At 47.5% G+C, this 17124-nt stretch overlaps 1 protein-coding gene across 6 annotated transcripts in view; it reads right to left on the reverse strand.

Moving 5' to 3' along the window:
• LOC135905850 (serine-rich adhesin for platelets-like) overlaps positions 1–17124 on the reverse strand; it is a 70014-nt gene that overhangs the window by 16558 nt on the left and 36332 nt on the right. For 2 of the 6 annotated variants that reach the window (XM_065436950.2, XM_065436949.2), the window contains exons 9-11: positions 4067–4148; positions 2360–2430; positions 446–580 (exon numbers count right to left, since the gene is read on the reverse strand). In XM_065436950.2, coding sequence (XP_065293022.1) covers positions 446–580; positions 2360–2430; positions 4067–4148 — 288 coding nt within the window. Of the gene's footprint in view, positions 1–445; positions 581–2357; positions 2431–4066; positions 4149–17124 lie in introns of those variants that run through there. The other 4 variants (XM_065436954.2, XM_065436953.2, XM_070528681.1 and 1 more) reach the window with 3 other exon arrangements.

Raw genomic sequence — 17124 nt, forward strand, 5'->3', positions numbered from 1 at the left:
TATCATTCCTTAAAATTAAAGTTAAATTATGAGGTTTTACGTGCCAGAACGACGACCTGATTATGATGAACGCCGTATTGGGGGACTCCGGAAATTTTGACCACCTGGGGTTCCTTAACGTGCGCCTAAATGTAAATATACGGGTGTTTTCGCATTTCGCCCCCATCGAAATGGGGCCGCCGTGTCCGTATCTTTACACACGAATGTGGTGTAGTACGGATGCAGTTGACAAACTTGCAAGAGTTCTGAGCATGACAAGCGTGTTAACACCACCTACACCATAACACGTGTTTATAATAACTGTTGATATTGGGCGCGTTTCACGCCCAATATCAACAGTTAATAGAAAAAGTTGGACAGTGGAGGCATAGTTGCACCACGGGCAGCATTACGCACCATCTGTGATTTGCTTTATGCAAGGAAATTTCTCCAAGCGTGGGCTCACCTAGCAATGTTTTTCGGAATGGCCGACGCTTCCTCCATGGCAGCGCGGCTTGTACCGGCAGTGCATGACTGATGCTGTTGCTGAACACCATAGTAGGGGAACTGGTGATACCGCTTTCAGTGACATGTGTATGACCTGAGAGAATAACAGAGGTGTTAGCTCATCATGGTGCAAGGGTCATTCAATGAGCGTATTTCGTGCTGAAAAAAGAACATGCAGATTTAGTTGAGGTTTAGTGACATGGTAACCTGACTTCCGTGCTTCCGTATGCGGTGAGCTTTCTCTAAATATGCCTTGAATACACATGACGAAAGAGACTGAAACTATACAACTTGGGGTTTCCACTAAAATATGTGCTGTATTTAGCACACCAGAATAGAACACAACAGTGTTCCATGCTGAATACGAGATTACGCATTTTTAACGCAATAGCACGACGCGCCTCGTGTCACAGCTAATTCGGTGGCTGCGTCTGGCGCTGGCGTTGACCGTCTTGTGAGCAAAAAATCATTCCGAATCAGGCATACCGAAACATGCGGGCTTTCCATGTAGCGCAAATGTGTTACTGACCTAAATGAATGTAAGTAAAATGCGTCAGAACCATAGTAAAATACGATTTACACACAACCTCCAAAGGTGAGAGTATCGGATTGTAATTTGAATATACAAGAAAATCTTCTTTTGCGCGGGAACTCAAGCACAAACCAATTTTCCAGCGCTTCTACCTCTCTTGCACCACGGGCAGTGGCGTACCCATTTCCCTGCAAAACCATCCAGATGGCGCTCGCCTCCGAGCTTAAGCGGCCCAGACAAGAAGCCGCGTTTCAAACAGAAAGCTCGCTTTCGTGCATAGCGTTTGCGGCCAGCGTTTCCCGGCAAACATTACGGTTACACAAGATGCAGTTACCGGGAAGCGCGAGAAGGTGCCAGGGATCGTTGAATGGTATCGCGTTCCACTCTTAAAGGCGAAGCTAAAGCGTCTTGCAAATTTCGTTGTGTCTGTAATCGGATTCGAATCTATGCTCTACATTTCCAGCAATAAGCATATTTCAGGCTTTACTAAGCTGCGGATGGAAAATATTCAATAGTTCTTAAGTTACCTTTTGCACAAACCTAACTTGTCTTAGCCATAAAGGCTCCTTATAGTAAAGCTCCCTAGTAGAAGAGAAAACTAAAGTTTTGTTCTGGGAATTCGGTCTAAATACATAAGAAATACGCGGTAGCGATCGCACTAAATTTGCTGAGGTCTGTTGTACTTGAAAGAAAACATTAAAATGTAGGGCCTTGCGCAAACGAAGTTTTCTTTTGGCTGCGAATGCTTTTATAAAAATGTTTCAATATGGAAGAATTTGTAAATTATGAACAATATCAAGCTTTCAAATTTAATGGAGCAATAAAAATGATAACAGTGTTTTGGATACATCTAATAATATATCTAAAGTGGTCAAAATGATAAAATATCCGGTGCTCTGAAATACGATACTATGTTGTGGGTAGGACTTTTGAGAAACGCTCGTAAACATTCAACAATTCTGTAAGTTTGTGATTCATGAACCAATATTGGCCGCCTTAGGTGCCCTAGCTCATGAAGTTTTACAGAGCTGTGATATGTTTTCTTTGGGGGGGGGGGGGGGGGGAGAGCTACAAATTTGTAAAATATGTCCTTGTCACTTTGTGTCGTCCATGTATGGCTATCACGCATTATGGCTCTCACGCACGAACTTTCCTATCAGCTATCCTGTTAATTCGCATTGGGGCAGCTCGTACGGAAACCGACACGGTGACGCTCGTAAAGTGTGTCCTCTTCTGCAGTAAATGCACCACTGTCGCGTCCTATGTAAATGTTATGTCCCTTGCGGGTTGTTAAGCATCGTCGCAAGTAGTATCGATGGTCGAAGGCCATGCCGTACATACCAGTGAAGTCCGTCGCATCATTGTGGCTGTTCAGTGCGTTCCACAGGTCGTCGAAGGAGTCGTCACAAATCCTAGAATTAGACATATGTATTGGTATCGGATTCTTTGCTTCCAGGTAAGGCGGGAAATATCTGATGAAGCCTTTGTAAAAGTACAATTTGGAAGAAGCAAACTGCAATTCGTTAATGAACCTGATACATGTAATGTTTCATTTTACACACATGCTCACGTGCTGGCTGGCATGAGGGGAATAAAACAATGAAAGTTTATTCACTCACGTATGACACGTGCAGCTGCCTTTCCGAATAATTAAGTTGAGTTACAGGGGCACGAACAAAGCGCAATTGCAGACATAAGCATCAGAAAAAAAAACGTAAATGAAGGGACGTGATTCTGCCGTTGAATACCGAAAATCATTCTAACTTGCGACTTCACTACCGTGGCAGCAAAAAACGTTGTCGAAGGTTTACTAGTTAAAACCTGCTTTAGCACCTAAGTATACTTATAAGTTTCACGCCAGCTATAAAAGGAAGAGACATCATAAAGGTGACAGCCGCACGATGAGCAGCACACGTGAATGGTGCGGGAGTGTTTTATGTTATGCCTTAGACTAACTCCCGCACAGGGGGCGAATCAGTCGGCCAAGATAGTCACCCAGCACGAGATGGCATTTCAGGAATCGCCCGACACTTGTGTGCTGGCGCGAGTATTAGCTGGTGCGAGAGAGAAAATCTGGGGCCTTCTTCTTGAATATCTGAATTTGCCTAGGTATTACGGAGTAGTACATTCTTTGCTCGTTTTGTATGTGTTTCTTCCTATATTTTCGGCATTGGGGAATGAGGCCGCGCGCTGGCCATGGCCATGCACTAGTTCGTGTACGCTACCACGCTGACTGCCGGCGCGGTGACTCAGGTGAAGCAGCGGACACTGACGGGCCATTTGGTGACCGCTGTGTCAAACCGTACGTCGGACGTACGCGAATCCCAGAATATAAAGATACGTGGGATGGACTTTCCCGAGCCAAGCGGTGCTCGTGCTGAGTCAGTCAAGCCGGATCATCCCATTCTCGCGCTTTACGGTGCTCTGCCTTCGTAATTAAGATCGCTCAATTACGCGGCGGAGCTGTAGGAGCAGTGGTACAGACCGGGCCTGCTCTCCTGGAGCAGTATCTCCTCTCGTGCCAGGCTTAAGATACGTCGGGCGCGCCAGCAGTGGTTTGCTTCGGTTTCGCTAAAGCTTCGCGGCTTCCGCCTACCGATGTTTTGCACATGTTTTTGGTAAGGACATTTATTTAGCTTTAAGGGGACCATTAAAAATGCCTTTGAAAGGTGACGGAGAGCAGCATTCGAAAGGCGTTACCCGACCGAAATCATACTTCACCGCCTGGGCTTCTGTAATGGGCATGTAGACTAGTGTGCATTCTTGAATTTCAGCATCAGGGATGATGGGCCTTTGCTCCGAAAGCATTAGGGGTGACCTCGAACTCGGCAGCGCAATTCCGTAGCCACTGCGCCACCGGAACAGGTTTGCGATGCGGTGACCTAACACGAGCGACAGTAATGTTCTTCGATAAAAGCATTTGCTTCCCGCAGTGACATTCCTTTGGGCCTTAACGATAAACAGCCGCAGCTGTGCTTACTGTGAGGATATTTTGGCATCACCCATGCATCGACGCGCGAAAAAAAGCTAAGAATGTCGCCCACTTACGCAGTCTGAAGTTGTCTGCCAAAGGCTTGCTTTGAAGTAAGAACAACTGCATAGCTTTCAGCGCCGGTGTTCCCGGTCATACCTACGGGGGACAATATTCAGTGAGAATTTTTACAAGTGGCAAGACTCACGTAGTGCAACAGTCAGAAGTGCACGAAGTGCCTTGCGAGAATTCCTGGCTTGTGCTCGGAGTTGCTTCATCGCCGAAGGTAAACGCAGGAGGCGTGTTTCCACTGTTACTTTCTTCAGCCATGGTTGTTTCGGCACCTCCGGAGCACCAGCGTCTGTTTCCTAAGGGCCGTTTAGACAGGGGGTGGACACTCCGTATACATCCCATTGGCCGTTTTCGAGCAGACGCTCTTTCGACGCTAGCGCCAAGGTCTCCTTCAGTTACGGCCCTAACCAATGGGCGACGCATTAAGCAAAATGGCGGCGCACAAGATTGTTTACGTTGTCATGGCAACAGCAACAGCAGCCGTGCGGCATCTCCTCTCCCAAACGTTTTTCTTTCGTTTTTGTTTTTATTATGCCGACCCGCTTCATTCCCTTTCCCCCATGCCGCGCGCGCCGCTCACTTCTTTTTGTTTTTACCCGTAAGCGGCGCGTTTTTTCTTTTTTATAGCGCGCTTGTTACCGCGCGCCACGCGCCAGCTCGCAAGCAATGCGCGCGCTACGCCGGGCATTGGCATTACTTGCGAGGTGGCGCGTGGTGCGCCGTGGGCTATGCGTTGGCACACACGCAGTCTTGCCCATACTTATATTATACCAGCATGTGCCGGGACATAACAAAAATTCCACTTCCAACACAACAGATGTTTAGTCTCGCTTTATTGACTTCGTTTCCGAAAAGAGATTTTTCTTGCAACGTGGTGTGATACACGCTCAAAAAATGAGCAAAAGTAAGAGGTGCATGACATATACAAGAGTACTAAAGGCAAAAGTTCACAGATGGTGAAATTACAAAATAAAGGGCTAGAAAACGCGAAGGCCATTTCATGTACACACATATAAAAACAAGATTTTTATATAACGTCCTCAAGACCTAAATGTAGACGAGCTCCTGATATGATATGATATGCGCAAAATTGGACGACGTGTATGACATAGTCATGACAACTATAAAAAGTGAAAACTCACTGGTAATGGCAAAAACAATGACGCGTAAAATACCTGAAAGATAGAATAAATTGCTAACATTGTTTGATTGAGAGCCATACGAAAAGAACGCTTATTTATAAATCTGCACGAAAGTATATGAAATGCGTGACATGTTCATTACTGCTGAACAAATTGAAAAAAACATGGCAGAAAAAAATAACATTGTACTAAAAACTGAAACACACATTATCACATTATTTTGCACTTGGCCACAACTTGAGTAACGGTGGCAAGGGGAACAGAAGGTAGTCGGCTTTTGCAGCAGCACATAAAAAACATTCGCAGAAAGGCTTATTCCTCAATCAAAGACCAGGTAAAGCAAGCCAACACGACTTTTCTTTCTACCCTAATGCAATGCTTAGCAATAAAATTACGTCACTTAAGGCACTAAGTCGTACCTACTGGGCTCTCCCTTGTATAATAAACAGGAACTGTAAAACTCTGCATGTAGCACACTTGCAATGCTCATGCTTTCCAGAAGAAAAAAAAGCGTATCATGCCTACACATGAAGGTTGTTCGCGCGGTTTTGCTATCGGGGGTTACGGAGATAGTACACAAACACTAACAGTAATTTTTCAGCTGTTAGTTGGTTTGCAGAACGTGATACACAGAAGAAGCACTGAGGGCGGTATGGAAAGCAGGGCAAGTTAGTGAACTTGCAGAATGAGACTTGGCACAGAAAAACACAAGTCACAGACCAGGTGACAATGAGGAGGAACCACTATTTGTCAGCTTTCTCTACCGGGAAGAGGCAAGTGTAGCATAATCAAGGCGCAATGACGTCCGGAGCCTCATGGAGTACACAAATGGACAGGGCTGTGATCATGTACATACATGCGCCTTCTGATGTCCTTGGGTCTGAGCGCTCACCTGTTGTCTTTAGGCACCCGGAACAACCTGGCAGGACTTGTTTTTGAGGTATTAGTGCACCATTGCACGATTCACGAGCGGTACGAGTCGTGAAACGGATGAAACATCGCGGAGCACAAGCACACAGCTACCGAGCACCACAGAAGTGACGAAACTAGCCACGTCGGTCAACGCACAGCAGCGCACGCATCTCGATGACAGTAGATAACAAAAATAAAGCGTTACGTAGCGGACTAAGCAGCAGCCGGGCCGGCGGGGATGGCACGGCGGCGCGAGCGCGTAGACAGTCGAAGGTGAGGGAGTTGGGAGGGTGTTACGAGAGAGGGCGTAGGGAGAGGAGTTGAGCGGGGGGAAGGGCTTGGCCACCTGGATCGGCGCGCGTGCGCACGATGATCTACGAGGCCATGCAAGGGAAACGGATTTTTGCGTCGCCCATTACAGAGATGGCGCCAATTTCCTGTGCCACCGAAACCGGGGAGTGTCCACCCCCTGGTTTAGAGTCCAACGTAACGTCGGCGAAAACGACCCCTCTATAGTCGGGCGCACTGGCGCAGCCAACGTAACCGGCGGCTTCCGACGCGCCCCCACGGACCCGGCCCCGATATGGCTCCTGAGCCATTCGCGCGTCGAAGTCGGCGGAACTCTGGCACCACACCACGACCATACTGCATTGCGCGCGAAGAGAAAGGCGCCAGCAAAACTCCACAGACGGCTTTTGCGGACGGTGCGCGACTTGGCGAACCTTCTGCGCATGCTCCTAAGATAGCAGCCTACGGCGCGCGCGTTGAAGTATAGAGGGGATGGCAACTCGGCTGGCGCAGCGCAACCGACGTAGCGTGACTGACCGCGAACGACGCTCGCCCGCGCGCCGATAACGTCGGACTATAAACGGGCCTTAACAAAACCACGCTGAATCGCCGCGCATGCGCAGTTAATGCTGATGAGGAAAGGGAACAAATGAAATGTTTGGGTCTTTGCAAACTAGAAGGAAGCCGTACAGATCATCTGAAAAAAAGACACGATAGAGTGAGCCACTACGTCGACGATAAAGTGCTCATTTTTTAACGATATAACAGGCGACGTGATAACGCGCGCTGTCTTCCCAACAATTAATCAAAACAGTGTAGCCTTTTCTTCCAGTCAAAAACTATTGACATGAAATCTGTTTATTAAGGCGAAAACCTTTCATGGGTCATGGGTCGAAAACTTGGCCGTCCGGCGTGATGATATCAAAATTCAAGCGCATGCGCCAGTATTTTTTTATCAAGAAAAAAAAAGAGTTCGATTGCCTTTCTTAGCGTTTAGTGTACACTTTTGTAAATAAGAACTGTAACCAAAAAATGTGTGTTTGTGGTTTCTTCGCTTTTGTTCGTGTTTGCCGAGTAATGCACACGGGTCTTATGACGTTTTGAGGAGTATCAGTATGTATGGTTGAACTGGAAATACATGTGTCGTTGAAAGTTAGCGCTGTCTGTTTGTCTAAGTTGCCTTTCCGTGTCCGTGCCTTTCTGTAGTAAAAGAATATATATACAAGCCCACGTAGCTACTTTCGTCGATTAAAGCGCTAAAAGCTCATTCAGGGAACCAGCATGTGTCTCCTAATGGTCTTCATAGACATGTCATGGCCAATCTAGCGTGCCTTTAGCCACGTAGAATCAGTGAAGATACCTTGGCGACCACAAAAGAGCACAAGGGCAAAACGAGTTAAGAGAAAGCAAGTAATAATAGAAAGTAACAACGCTTTCGAATGACAATGTCAAGTAACTTATTAAATGTCTTCAGAGTGCGCAGGCGTTCGCGTTTATGCTGTTTTGCTTTAACTGTAATCTTTTGCTTTCTTCTTCCTTAATAGAAGTGCTACGGCTTCCATGGGAAAATTGATGCACGTTAAGGAATTTCGGAATATATGTATATAACGTAAACATTTTCATTTCGAAAACTCTATCTCTTAAAGCGGACACGATTTGTTCCCAGTCTGTAAGGGGGCGCTGCGGTCAGGGTAGGGCGCTCGTGCGTTCTCGATGTTGGTGTTAACGAGCTCTTCTTTTACCCTCCTTGTCTGGCCACCGGGCGCGTTTGACATTGCATTTTTCTTTCTTGTCTGTTTACTCCGTGAACACGTGGCAACCATAGACAGCTTGAGTGCATTCAGTCTATAGAATTGACAACGATGGGCTCTGGACCAAGTACCTTTGTTTCTTACTTTGTGTGGATATATAGGAACTTCTTTCATGCCCGGCTGTATCAGCGAACCCTACGTGGCTTGTGATTGGGGTTCTATCGCTGCTACTGGACGCCTGACCCATGGATGCACCGATTGTGTGTTCAGGCATGTCATAAGACGCGAATGAAGAGCAGATGCGAAGTCCGGGACCCTGCGGCCTTTTTGGAGTTACTGTCGCTGTCACTGTCATAAACTTTTATTTTTCACACTCGCTACATGGAGTCCTGAAGTCGTGAAAAAAAGAATGCCGTGCAAGCTGCACCACCACCCCGAAACAATTCTGTTGCCACGCACTTTTACGAAACCGGGAATTAAAAGACTGCTGGATAAATTCCGAGAATTGTTCACTAATGCGTAACCCTTGTTTCACTCCAATCTTAGTTCGCTTTTCATTACTTCGTTTCCATAGCTTATGCCGGTCTACCTACCCATCGCTTTTCCGATGTCTAAAAATGCTTGCGCATTAGTAGGCAATTCTCAGAATTTCGGTAGCATTTTGTTTTTCTTATCATGTCTGTCCTGCATAGACCACATCATGCTGCATATTGAAACTCTACGATCGGAACGAGTTCATCAAGCCACGTTTAGGAAGTAGCCAAAACATCTACTTTGTTGAAAACTGTGTCTTGTTCAATGTCTGTATAGTGAGCACTAAGTCATTTAATGTTGGAGGAAACCAACGAAAAGCCACCTGTTGCTTCGGCCTCAACTACGCACTGGTTGACCTCGCTGTACACGGTCTAAAGTCGCACTTTGTTCAAGCGTTGCATTTCGGAAATGAGAATTCCGTCATACCGCTTCCCTTTGTGTGACGAAATGTGAAGACGTCATGGGCACTTGTGAGGTATAGGTCTTATGAGTTGGTTGCTCTTGAAGGAGCGACGTAGACAAATGTTAGGGGGAGAAAATTTTTTAGGCTTTGAATCATCTGCAATTACGTTATTATACCAGCTCTCAACCAGCTATTCTATCGTCTGTCTATCACGCTGAAGAAAATACATTGTCACATGTACAAATTATACCAACAACACTTGAAATCATTCTGTAGCTAGATAGACGTCCGCAAAGCACTGTCTCGCGTATGGGGAACTCTCCGTGACCTTCGCGCTTCTGATCAGCAACGCCAACTCTTTAAGGCACTTGCTCTCCACCAAGGCTGACGAGAAGTAAATGTTGGAGAATACTTTTTTGTGGTTATTGCAGGTGACATAGTGCTACGAAAGAAAATTGTATGAAGTTCCCTTGATGCGAGTTTCACCAACGGACGAACCTTTCTCGATGGAAGAACTGGAGGCTGTTCTAGCCATTTGCAGGCTTTCCTCTTCGCCCCTAAGTAGACACTATATCGTACGTCGCTATCTACCACCGTGACCATGAAGCGTGTGAGATCGCGCTGTTTCATCCCGATGTTTCATGAAGTCACGATGAAGTTGCCTTTGGGTCGAAGCGTAGCCGTCTTTTCCCAATCCTAAAGCAAGCCTTCCCTTAAACACACATCACATCGGCCTGTTGCTCTCGCCAGATGTGTTCGTAAATTGATAGACAGGGTGATCTCCTCCCGCCTCAAGGGGTTTCTTGAACATTACAATGTTTGAGGAGAGGCGATGACAGGCTTTTGACGTGGCCGTTTATCGCTCGACTGCGTCATTAATTTTTAATCTTCAATTCAACAAGAGAAATGATCCAAACGCCGTGACTGGTGCTGAGGGTAATGATTCTTGCGAAGCCCTCGTTCACACGCTCCTGTCCGCTGAAAACCGTGGCCACCCTTTTCGGTGAATTTGATGGTACCTGGCCTGAATGACTTCTTTTCATCGCCAATGATAGTGAAACTACCAACCACTGCACCAGCTGCTCAGTTCCACAAGTTGACGTTTTGAGCCCAGGTTTTTCAACCTAGCTAAGATAAGGCTACTGGAATCCCTGGCACAGTCGGTCAGCCTATAAATCTACGCAGATGAGATTGGCATCTGGACTTTAGTAATTGCCCGCAGGTTCACGCGAGATTACAACGAACTGCAACGCTCACGTCTGCTCATCCTAAGGGACAGTACGTCTCGGCGTCATAAGAGCAGGACACGCTTTAGACGTCTCCATGAGAAAATCGATGACAGGATCTCCGGTGTATGCTATTGGCCAGCCTATCTTGTACAAGAGAACTCATCGATATTTAAAAATCAATGTTAACGGCGTACTTTTCCGGAGCCCCCATGCATCTTTCCCAAGCCAGTCATGTCGATCAGTCACCTTTCCAAAGTAATCGCCAAAAAAACATGCGGATCCTTGGATTCCTAGTTTTAAGGCACTCCGGTGCTGTCAAGCACTCGGAAGAAACATTTGAGATTATTTGAGAACATTCAAGCTCATGCGTTTCGAACCTGTCTTGGTCTTCCGCGATGTCCTTCAAGGGCTGCAAGAATTGCCATCGCCAGGCAACATCCCAGCAGTAGTTATGTCACCACGCACACCCTTAGAAATAATTTCCGGCCCCTTTGCCGACACTAGTCTCAACGCATTGCTTCTCACTGGAAAAGTAGACCAGCGGTAACTTTCTCCGGCATTCTAGCCGCCTACCGATCATCTCTTTCGTTTCATTTCTCCCTTGCAGCAAGATCGCCTTGTGTCCTTTGCAATGTCTCCGTCACCCGCAAGTGCGGCTGTGCATTCTGCGAGATGTAAAGAAGCCTGACTGGCCAACTTGCGTCCTGAATCAAGCCGCTCTACAAATACTGCATGATTCTTACACCATTCGAGTTTCCATTTTACCGTTGGCTCTTCGACTGTAACCAGCTCTGCTAGTGAGGCAGACATTTCATCGACGTAAATCTGCACGAAATTCAGGATCAGCCACGTCAGAACACTGACTGGGTCCATAGTTTGCGCCCTCTGCAGCGCTATGTCATATGTGCATCAACAGTCAGCAAATCGCTGGGCTGTATTCTGTGACTCAAAGGCAGTCGTGCAATCGCTGTTATGAGCTCTTCTTCCCAGGCCAAATGAACTATTCGAAGTGGAGATACGATTAAGCTGCCACCCAGCGGTGGAGAGAGGATATGCAATTGTATTTCAGTGGCTACGTGGGCACTGCCAGATTGCTGTAAATAAAAATGCCGACAAATCTGCCCGTGAGACACATGATGTATGTGCATGCTCCCCAATACTATTGTCGAGAACGGGTGCACCACGTTAACCCAGCGGCCTGGCACATATTACTATTGCAATCAAAGTGAACACACCGGGGTTCTCTAAGCGGCTCGTAAATGCCATGTACCCACATATGAGATTACAAATCTTATCCGCTTTTAATTTTTACCCGGTTGATTTTAATTTTACCTGGTGGACCTCCATAACAGCACAGCAAAAGCTTTCTTTTTCATGGCCGCTGTGCATGCTGGCCTCGATGTTGGAGGCTTTTTGTGCTTATTCCCAGGGAAGACCTTCATCAGCCGTCATAGTTGCATTGCCTGAAGACAGCGGTTCGTACCGTAATTTATCAAGGCAGGAATTAACGAAGGTGATTTGACGTCCAAGTGCGATCACCCTTTATTGACTAGTGTTGCCTACAGACAAAATAGGAGAATGTTTTTTTTACTTGCGGAGTTTTGGTATTAATTACGAAGTTTCTGGCGAAATGCCTCAACACTTAATGAGCGGCAGCAAGCGTAATTAATTTGCTGGTATAAAGGAGGAACATAGGACCAGGACGAAAGAAGGTTGGCATGCCACTTACTCTTCTGTGAGAGGAGAACAAGCACTGTGAGAGGAGAAAAATAGATGGGAGGTTCCCGATGGAAGATAACCGACAATGAACGTGATGTAAAGGAAGGGATGTGCACGCTTTTGTTCGCATATGACGAGAGCTGTCGGGACAAGTTCCAAACAATAGCTCAAGTGACTTCTGGTGAAACATACTTTTAGTTTTCTGAAAGGGGGATTTCCCATTATTTGTGAAAATGTCCCCACCTAATAGTTTTTCTTTGATGAATGTACTTAATATCGATGTGACTTGCACATTCGGAATGAAAAAAAAATATATTTTTTTGTTGGGTATTTATATGTAGTGACAATAATGTGTTTAGCGAGGTATGCTCCACAGCCGTGTCGAACACCTTTCAATACGGTGTTCGCAGGTACCCTATATTAGAGCACGGAGCTTCTACAGGCACACGCCGGGTAATTTTGTAGCTGGAAATTGTGAATTTTGAAGTTGAAGAGGTGTGCAAATATTTGAAAGTCTATAATAATGAATAATGTGTGTTTTCTATGGAATAGATATTAATAAAGGGCAAAAGAGTTGTCGTCCACCAAGATATAGCACGACTATACAAAGGAAACCCGTGGTTTCCTTCGTGCTATAGCTTCGTGCTTAATCAGAATAAATGACAACGTTTCTCTTTCATGATGATTCGTCGACCATGCGGTTCGCATAATTGATTTACCTGAAGAGTTGTTACTTGGGATTGCAATTTTTCATTAGTTTACGAGCAGTTTAACCGCCAACTGTGCGCACCCCAACTTTATATTGGGGCAAAAGTAGCGGCTACTCAGGTACTCAAATGATTGCTGGGTCTCCTCAGACGATATCAGCGATTGAGGTGACTTGAGGCTGCGTCAAAAAGAACATCTTGCGGAGTTCTACGTGAGCAGTTGTTCTGATGGTCTTTCAGTGCTTGTCGGAACCTAGTCGCAGGATTTCCACTTCGGCGAGGGTGCTAGGCGGCTATGTTTCCGAGTGCGCATTTGGAGAATCTTATCCTGACCCATGGTTTCCGGAAGAAATTTCGCGATGGTCTTGGCCGGCTTACGAATTAAATCCGGCGTAAATCTCTTGCTTCAAACCACGCATGATCAAACATGCTTTCTTCTCAAGAAATGAGGGTTGGTATTTTGCCTAAAGATGGCGACATTCTCATTCGGTAGCAGCGCAAGGGTTTCAATTAGAACTTCGACCCGCTCGTCGCGGACAACCCTCCTGAATATTTGTAGGAAGACGCTGCGAGACCGCTCCGAAGTTGTTAGGCTGGACTCTCGGATCTCGGTCCACGTACTGAAGGTGTCTTCCAGTGAGATATAGACATGCCGTAGCTTATCGTCACAGTTTCAACTGTCGATTGTAGCGGTTCTTGCGTAGGATACCAGCTAACTTCTGGGATCCTCATACAGTGATCCGCGGAAGATCGGTGGCTGCCTTCGCTTTTGGAGCACAATTGTTGTAGGCATCACGGGGAATGTCATTGACGTTGTTAGCTTAGCCATGATCTTCACAGTCTTTAAGGGCAGACGTCGGTACTCTGGTGGTAGTAGCCTGTGGCTAGGTCTCTGGCCTATGGCGACGTTTACACCACTTTCAGGGCTTTCTGACTGTATCCAGAAAAAAGTAAGCTCCTCTACAAGATGTCGCGATGTAGTGACGGTGAGAGAGAGAGAGAGAGATAGATAACCTTTATTATAAGAATATTTAGAATAATCGCAAGCGATCGGGGCCCATAATCCAGCTCGTCGCTGGCTCTTGCCTACTTCTCAGCTATCTGGATCAGCTTGAGATGGTCGTTGAGAGCCAAGCTGAACGGCAGTGCCTCCCATTGCTCCATTATGGTATCCGTGTCGGGGTGTTCTATGTTGTGTAGCGCACACTCCCACGTCTTGTGTCATAGAGTTGGTGTGGCCCACCACCACGGGCACTGGAGGCTGTGGGATGTTTGCGATGTAATATGTGTAGGTTCATGTAAGTGCGCGTCTTGAGCCTACGCCAGGCAGTGGCATCCTCTGTCTTTAGATTTCAATGGGGATGTGGATATCGCAAGCGACTCCCTCTTTGGTAGTTCACGATGGCTGACTACTAGAGGTCGACGGGGTCCGGGTCTTCTACAGCCGGCGTGTGTAGTGCTCGGTTATGCAAGAATCTTCGAGCTGCTCTGTCGGCCTGCAGCTTACTCGTGATGCCAGTGTGGCCCAATATCCAGAAGGTGGTTTGGGTGGTGATGTCCTCAGGGTCCTCTTTGGGTATTTGGGCTAAGACTTGTGCAGCAGGTCTTCCGATTCTTCCCGGTAGGAAGTTCCGGCAGGCCTGCTGGGAATCCCCGAGGATCTTCAGTAGCTTGTTTGTGTGTTGGACTTCGCGGATGGATAACGCGATGGCTACCTCCTCGGCTTCCGTGACCGTACAGGGGCGGGTCGATGCAGTGGAGGTAACGTGGTCTCCGCGATCGCATACCACAGCCACTGTGCCCTTGTTCTTCGTCCCATACGTGGCGGCGTCCATAAAACGGGACTTGGCGTGGAACCTGAATGTTTTCTCCATCTACTGGGCCTTCGCTCTGCTGTCGGAGTGTTCGTTAGGGTATATGTTGCGTGGTATTGGTTCAACGTGATAACTGTCCTGGGCGTGACGACGTATCGAGCAGGTTTCTTGGGTTCGTGTTGGCATTGCTTGGAAGCCCAAGGTTTGTGGCACCTGCTGGGCCGTGTGAGTCCGCGCAAGTCTCTGTTGTTGTGAAACGTAAAGGGCTTCTGTCAGTTCGCTGAGGGCGTTGTGTAACCCTAGCGCCAATAATTTTTCAGTCGATGTACTCATCAGCAGGCGGAGAGTGGTCTTGAAAGCCGACCTCAAGATTGTGTTGGTCTGCTTACTCTCTGAGTGTGCCAGATAGTCGAAGGGAAGGCTGTATGTGATTCTGCTCACCACCCGGCTTCTGACCAGTCGGGGCGTTGACCCTTTGCTTCACGCCTCTGCCGTTGTATGTTACGCAGGAGCTCATGCGTGATGTCGCCTGGACACAGGTTTTGAGGAGTGTAAGGGCATGTGTGGTATGCTTGTTGAAGTGCAGCCGTATGCCCAGCACCCTGAGCAGTGGCTTCACTTGTATGAGGCCCCCGCTGAGGTATACCTCGAGTTGTCTTGTTGAGCCTGTGGGGACTGTGTAGTTACCCCGGCCACGTCAGTATCGTAGGGGCTCAGATTTCTCGGGGGAACACTTTAGCCCCCGTTGCCTTAAGTATTCTTGGATGAGGTGAGCTGCACTATGTAGCCATTCTTTTCCGATGAGAGACCCTGTTGTGCTCTACAGTGTTACATCGTCTGCGTAGATTGCGCATCGAAGACCTAAGTGCTGCAGTTTCCTTGCGAGGCCAATCATGGCGACGTTCAAGAACGTGGGTGAGATGACCGCACCTCCTGGTGTGCTCAGGAAGCTCTGAACATATTTGTACCTTCGCTCTCTGCAGTTGGTGTTGGCGAGCCCTTCTAGGATTCTTTGGTGGCTGACTTTGTCGAAAGCCCCTTTGATATAGATTGCTAGGAAGACGTGTTCGCCGCTGTCGAGAACGTTGCTGAGGATTTATTCCTTCATTTGGAGTAGTAAGTCTTGTGCGGAGAGGCCTGCGCGGGAACTGAACATGGTGTGCGGCAGCTGCTTGTCTTCGAAATGTCTCTGTAGTGTCGTGTTCATAATTTTCACGTGCACCTTGCCGATGCAGGACATGAGCGACACGTGTCTGAGGTTTTCAAATGACAATTTCTTGCTGGACGTGGGGATCATGATTATTCGGTCGTGTTTCCACATCGCCGGCACCATACCTTGTTCCAAGTGTTGGTTGAGAAAGGCCGTGAACGTGGAGGTAGGCTAGTCGCTCAGGTTTTCGATCATAGAATTCATGATGCGTTCCGTGCCCGCCACTGTGTTACTGGTGGTGGCTGCGATTACTGGTCTCATTTCGTTTACTGCGATAGGTTCGTCCATTAGTGGGTTGGTTTGTTCTGTGTAGGGTGTTGTACATGGTTGTGTGGGAGCGGGATCTCCATAACACTTGGCCTTAATAGTATGACCGAGGTCATGTTGGCTACCTCGGTAGGTATGTAGTAACCGCTCCAGTGCCTTGTGGCCTCTGGGTTTGGTGGGACCCAGGATGGTTTGAGGATGTGCCATGTTTTGGCTGTATCTATGGTGCCACCGAAGGAGTCCCAGAATCTATAACAGTTCACCGAGGTGAGTTTCATCGTATAGTCTTCCGCTTCCGCTGTGATTTGTGCTATACGTGTCTTCTGTTTGATGTTCTTTTGTGCTTTCCGGCAGCGGGTGAGGCCCCGTTTGGCATCGCACAGTTGTAACTGGGATTCACCTCTGGGGTTGGCTCCGTGCTGGTGACTTCCTTTGTGTGGTGTTGTGTATGTCCACAGAGGTTGTCGCACCCGTCTTCCAGGTTCATGATCGTGTCTGCGTCCTGTTCTTGGGCTTCCCTGATGCGAGTTTTGCTGTGCCGATCTGTCTGCAGAGGCATCCAGTCTGTAGTGTTTATTTAATGTGTAGTGCTCGCTGCCCAAGTTTTTGATTGTGCTGAGCCATTCGGCTCGCGTGGTGTGCTGAAGGAGGTCGGGAGTGGAGTCGCTGGTTAGGCTGTTCCCTTCACCAGTTGGTATGTTTGGCTCTGTGAGGAGTGTTAGATGACATAGTACACTTTTCCTAGCTGGAAATATTTCTAGCCCGGTATCTACTACTCCCCCCCCCCCCCCCCGCATGCTCTGTGCTTTGAAATCGTCTAGATTACCAGAGGGTTGTCTATCGACGCGGAGGGTGTCCGCAAATAGTTTGTCTACGTTTACCCGCCTTGGGGTGGAGGGGGGACGCAGTATATGTTGAGGACGAAGGCGCTATGTTTCTGGTTAGCTTTGTAGACGAGTTCGAAGAGTACGTGTAGTACGTACCCGTCGTGTCTGAGCTTGTGTTATATGGGTGTGATGTTTCTGTCTACTAGTGCGGCTACCTTCCACTTGTCTTTTCTGTGGTATTGTTCGTAGCCATGCAGTGT

Source organism: Dermacentor albipictus, unplaced genomic scaffold (assembly GCF_038994185.2).
Source record: "Dermacentor albipictus isolate Rhodes 1998 colony unplaced genomic scaffold, USDA_Dalb.pri_finalv2 scaffold_14, whole genome shotgun sequence".
Taxonomy (NCBI): domain Eukaryota; kingdom Metazoa; phylum Arthropoda; class Arachnida; order Ixodida; family Ixodidae; genus Dermacentor; species Dermacentor albipictus.